Here is a 5,955-nt window from a genome sequence, read left to right as displayed (position 1 = left end):
TATGTTTTTGTGTTATAAATTTAGTAGTCATTCTAGAAGAAAAAGGCATAATTTATATTTATTTCCTAATTTTTTTAAGGTGGTTATGAGATCAGTCAAATCAACCAAAACCCGTACAGAGATTTGTTATTGAAAATAACAGATAAAATATAGTTTTTATTAAGAAATATTTAACTATCTGGACATTATAAAGATTTCACATGTGAAATTCTAAAATTTTCTGATTCACAAAAGTATTTTTAATCTTAAAATGAAAATTACTTTGCATGATAGATAGGCAAGATGTGAAAAGAAAAAAAAAAGCATGAGAGAAACATTGCTTTACAAACCTTAAGACTTAATAATAATAAAAAAAAAATTATTTTACGTATGAAAGCTTTGTAACGTTTATTCATAATCTGCCAAATTTCTTTAACATATGCTTACTAATTTAAAAGTTATAGCATGAAAAGTGTAACAAGCACAAAATGTTTGAGATCAGTCCCAGGGACCAAGCCTGTGCTGAAAGAGTTAAAGGATATATCTCGTAAAACATTGCTTGCAAGATTTTGTCAGTATTATTAGCTGTATCAAAATGTTTTTAATCCATAAAACTCAATATAGTTTGTTCAATGTTCACATAACTTTAACTATTTAATAATATAGTTAATCAGATAACTTGTCATTGAGTTAGTATAAAGGAAAACTCTTCAAATATGCACTCTTTAATATAGTATTAATCTCTTCAGGTGTTATTCAGTGTTTTCCTTGACAATATCTTCAAATAAGCACTGTTTAATATAGTATTAATCTCTTCAGGTGTTATTCAGTGTTTTTCTTTTCATGCATCTTTAATTAATAATCTGTTAACATGATATTTAATGTTCTTTCGTTTCACATATTTTTAAACAAGTACTTGGTAATTATGTTCTTCCTTTGAGCTGTATAACTGAGGTTGAAAATTTACCTTTCTTTATCAGTAACTTCTGAATCCAAGTAAGTCACCAGATCTAACCAAGAATAATGTAGCTAATTTTATATTCTGGCTCAACTTGTACTAACTACTTAGTATAGAGATTCCCAAACTATTACTTCCAACCAACCTTTTGCTTTAGTATTAGTGAAGACAAGTGAAGTTATTGAAATCTGAAACATTGTGGTAGACCAGAACTGTACACATACACATGGCTTTAGAAGCCACAATAAGGTTACAGTAGTTTTGGAAGAGAAGCCTGGTGGTTAGTATCCCTGAAATGTGAATGTTAGGATTGATGGTATGTGGACCATTGCTGCATATGTTACTATTTTATCATCAGACAATATTTGGTGATGAGTACTTTTGACTAGATGTCTTTCTTCTAGTTTGTTAGCTCAAAATTAGAGACAGCTAGATACAGAAAGCCATTTTGTGTCTTGGCACAAAATTCTGAAACACATTTTGGAACAATCTAATAATGCCGTTTGTTATCTCCAATCGTAAGTATTAGTGATGTATGTGTACCTGATATTCAAACACCAAACGTGTTTAGATTGATACTGATATCAATTGTCTTGTATATGAATAATTACACAAGTGGAGTATGGAGAGTTTAGTTATTATTGAAGATTCGTACACTGTACAAAATGTAAACCCAGAACTGGAGCTAGGCAATTAACTTTGAATAGTCAACATAATCACTTCCCTATGAGATAACTGACTAATGTAATTTGTGTTACAAAAGTTATCAGTTAATTTAAATTAGTGTTTTCTGTTAACATGTCAGTAACAATATGTAATACCTTTAAGTCATTAATTAACCAGTTTACACAAAGAGGGCTCCTGTTTACATATGAGCATCTTTACTTACAGATAGGAAGCACTAGAAAGGGAAAACAAAAGTCTAGCTTTCGTCACATTCTGCTTAGACATTACCTGGTACATTAAGCTTTTAAAGTATTTTGTTTCTCTATTTCTCAGCATACACATGTTTTAACAGTTACTTCCAGCCTGCACTTTAAAATGTAAACATGTTAACAATTTTAAGATGTTCTTTTTAAACCTCTCTGTGTCAACAACTTCTCACTTAACGGCTTATGCTTTTTATAATTAGATTTTACTTTTTCACCGTGGAAAGGTATTAATTGTACTTTAAACGTGTTACCAGTTACACCTTACATTTCATATATGATGCATTTTCTTATACAGCTTAGGACTAAAAAAATAATTTATTGTTAAATTTGTGAACAACTTATCATATTAAACAAAAGGTAGTTTGAAACATATTTGGAAAGAAAAAGCTGAAACCAGGAATGTTAGTCTTGTGAGAATAATCACTTAATCAGTCAATTAACGCATCCCACTAATCACCCTGCTCTACTGAGATTATGATTATTTTACATTTCTTGAAACAAAAAATAACCTACAAAGTTTTGTCTGTATTAACTGTAAAATTAGTACTGTTAATGTATTATTTAAACTTATTTATTTTTGTAAAACATCGGTAGTTAATGTCTTTAACCTGGTGTTAGTATTGACATTTTTTTTGTTACAAACTTAATTTTGCTGAATTTGAAAAATCTCTAAAATTGCATGGTAAACTTTTTACTGAAGATGACATCTCTAAGCTTACTCAACTCATAAAGCTAACCTTGGTTTGAATGCTACACAATGCTATGTAGTCAGTGCTGGAACAACATGTGCTTTACCTTTCCATATGACATCTTGACCTTGAAGGGTATTCAATACTTAGGTTGTTCAAGACTAGGAGTAGACAACATAAATAAAGAAACAGTTTTGTTTTATTCTCATTTTAAGTGATGGTCATTAAGAGACAAGAAAACTGACACCAACATTTGTGAAATCAAAATAAATTGATGCTTCAAAATGTTGGTTGCCTTTTGATGTATTTGATCATGGTTGTCTTTTTTTTTTTTATCTTTCAGACATTTGAAAAATCCTGATATTGCAGCCAAGATTCAGAAGCTGATAGAGTCTGGCCTAATTGCTATACGTTAAAGCTGATTTTATTCTGGTCAACAGCTTGCTTTAATTAAATCAGTTAATAGTTAATACAAGCAAGGAACATATTATTAATTCATCCTTAGCAAAAACATATTACTGTTAAAATACTAATTAATTTTCTTCATCATTTCTTCCATTTTAAGACTTAAGAGTAGTATCTAGCTGTTATTGTAATAAAAATCAGTTACAAACTCTTGAAGATTGTCTGTTATTATTTATGTACCAGTGTAATTAAGTCTTAGGAAATGGAAACTTGTATGAAAACAAAGCTTGAGGTAATATATACAAACACCATTGAATAAGTAGTATAATTCCAGTATTTGATTAGTGAACCTAGCAGTATTGCTGTTGACATCCATGGACATTGTAATGTGTAAGATGTGTGAACGACAAACTTAAGTCTAGGAAGTCATGTAGCATTTAAAAATTGTACACAATATACTGTTTTATAAACCCTTTGGGATTAAGTTTCAAGTGAACTATTTTGTATTTATCACTGAACTTTATGCTGTTACAAAGATACTCTATTCTAGTTCCTCCCTATTAACTTTTTCTCCACTGGAAATTTTCTCACTTAATGATAGTACCGAAAGAAAAGTAAATCAGATCTTAAAAGCTAATTTTTTTTTCTCATCAGTTAAAATGTATTTGAACAGTTTGAAAGTATTTTAAAATATAAGTAGTGCTATTTACTGTGGATAAAAATGTTGTTTTTACTTTTCTCTGAAATATGCACAAACAGTATTTTGTTTTCTATACGAAATGATCCTGTTGTTATAATCTAACAGAGGTATCAGTTACCCATTAATTAACCAGGACTAGGGACAATTTGTACACAATTCCTTACATAAGTTTGTTCTGTTAAATTTTAAGAACTGGGATTGTAATTATTTAGGGTCCATGTGGAATTAACGCATAGCTGGATAATTATTAATTTGGTAGTGGTTATTGTTTAAAGTATTTTTTTACCAAAATTAAACTAGAGAAGTAACAGAAGCTTCAATTTTTGGTATGATGGCACACAATGCTATAAAATGGCACACCAAGAAATAACAACTGATATATTTATTTGTAGAAATTAAGTCATAAACTTTTGATTACTTCAATTTTATGTTCAAAAAATCAAACACTACTCAAGGTGATAGCTGGTTCACTTTTGAATGATTAGCACACTGTAGCGACTTCTGAAAATTCCATGAACGAATAACAGTATTTTCCATTTAAAATTTGGAAGTATCAGGAACGTCATTTAGCAAATTGTTTTGTTTTGAAATTGGGTATATTTTGTTTAAATTTCAAGTTTTAAAACTTCCATGTTACACTTCTGTAATAATATTATATTCACAGGATTTGAATTCTGTAGAAACACGCGACATCTTTTACAAAAACTTTACAATAAAAAAGGGGGATTTCCTTTAACCCACCTCATAATACAAACATTTCTTTTCCGGGCGTGTTTGAAATTGTATTTGATGCAAGCAAAGTGTTGACTTATTTATGTAATCAAGCTACGAGGTCACCTGTTGTATACCGGTATAAAGGTTTTTTACCAGAAATGGTAATAAAGTTGTGATCGAATTTTCTTTGTGGTAGTTATTCAGGTGAAGATAAAATACGATAGTGATTGAAATGTAAAACTGTAAAGTGTCAAGAAGAAAGAACGTATATAAACAACTAAAGAGGCTGCAAATACCGTTGATTAGTTTTTTGTTTAGATTTATTGTTGTCGTGGTAAATTCTGTTAACCATGATGTAATATTTTATGCACATGCTTATTTGAAAAGTTCACGACACCTCTGTTTAGTTCATTAGTGACAATTGCAACTTTTGTTTACTGAAACTGTAAATTTGTATTTATATAAAAATAAAAGGCACCATTAAAATGAGATTCTTGACCTATAAAATAATCCATCTAGTTGCTCAGTTCTGCCTGAGGTTTATCGCAAAGTGAACGTTTTAGTTCTCTTTCTCAGTTCGAGTTATTTTTTAATTACATCTGTTTTAACATTTCTTTTTTTAATCAATCTTCATACCTCAGTTATATTTTATTAACTCTTAGTGTAATTTTCTTGACCATTTTCTTTTTTAAAACAATACATTTCTACCTTCTTCGCACCTAACATTCTTGTTTCCGATAGATTATAACAATACATTGAAACCTACTCAAAACACTTCAGGATTTCAATGGTAGCGTGCATGACGTCACTTAAAAACTTCACTTTATCTCCACTTTGCTTTACATGTCTTTCTTAGTTTATCCTTCAAAAAGACAAGTCCACTTTTTGAAAGTACTTGGGTTATAGGGTATCGTAATTTTTAGTTAAAAAAGTGTTAACAACTTGAAGGCGTGACTACTTGCAAAAAAACTGCCGTTGGATTTGCAGTTTTATGCATGTGTTATCTAGACGGAATAAAATAATGTGATATGAACAGATTTGGTATAGATTCATCGATGTGTGGAATTACGAACTAGGCTGTCTCTTTAGTTTCAGTTTTCTTAACACAGTTTATTCATCTATCAAATTTACTTTTAATCATTCCTAAACAGCGAAGACTTTTGCAACGTTTTTTCAAGATTTGTTTGTTATATCACTAAAGTGAGTAACAATGCACCTTTTGTTTTTTGTAACAATTAAAAACTGGTCTGAGATTAATATGATAAATACTTTTTGGCCATTTGAGGTATGTCTTTCACAAGAAAATAACTAAAATTTATTACCAGCACAAAAGGTGAAAACTTTTGTAAGGCACTGTATATCATTCAGGTGTCCCCTACCAAGCAAGTACGATACCAACTCGAATGATATTATGAAAATAAAGGTAATCCTGGATGGAAATAAACAGAAATGGCATTCGTACTATGACTCTCCATCCGGAACATATTTCGTGTTGTCTATTGTGGTAAGAATATTAGGAATGACAGTAACATTTATCTTACCATTACAGAACAAAAAAGTTCTATTGCATCAGATGAA

General features: G+C 29.9%; 1 protein-coding gene across 1 annotated transcript in view; it reads left to right on the top strand.

Annotated features, from left to right (window-relative positions):
- LOC106462426 (stress-induced-phosphoprotein 1-like) overlaps window positions 1-4,408 on the top strand; it is an 87,980-nt gene extending 83,572 nt beyond the window's left edge. Inside the window, exon 9 of the mRNA XM_013922352.2 lies at window positions 2,902-4,408. Coding sequence (XP_013777806.1) covers window positions 2,902-2,974 — 73 coding nt within the window. The 3' untranslated portion in view covers window positions 2,975-4,408. The remainder of the gene's footprint in view (window positions 1-2,901) is intronic.
- Window positions 4,409-5,955: the final 1,547 nt, after the last annotated feature.

The sequence above is a fragment of the Limulus polyphemus genome, unplaced genomic scaffold (assembly GCF_000517525.1).
Source record: "Limulus polyphemus unplaced genomic scaffold, Limulus_polyphemus-2.1.2 Scaffold1163, whole genome shotgun sequence".
NCBI lineage: Eukaryota > Metazoa > Arthropoda > Merostomata > Xiphosura > Limulidae > Limulus > Limulus polyphemus.
Note: the sequence above shows the minus strand (reverse complement) of the source record. Positions and strands in the feature narration are given on the sequence as shown.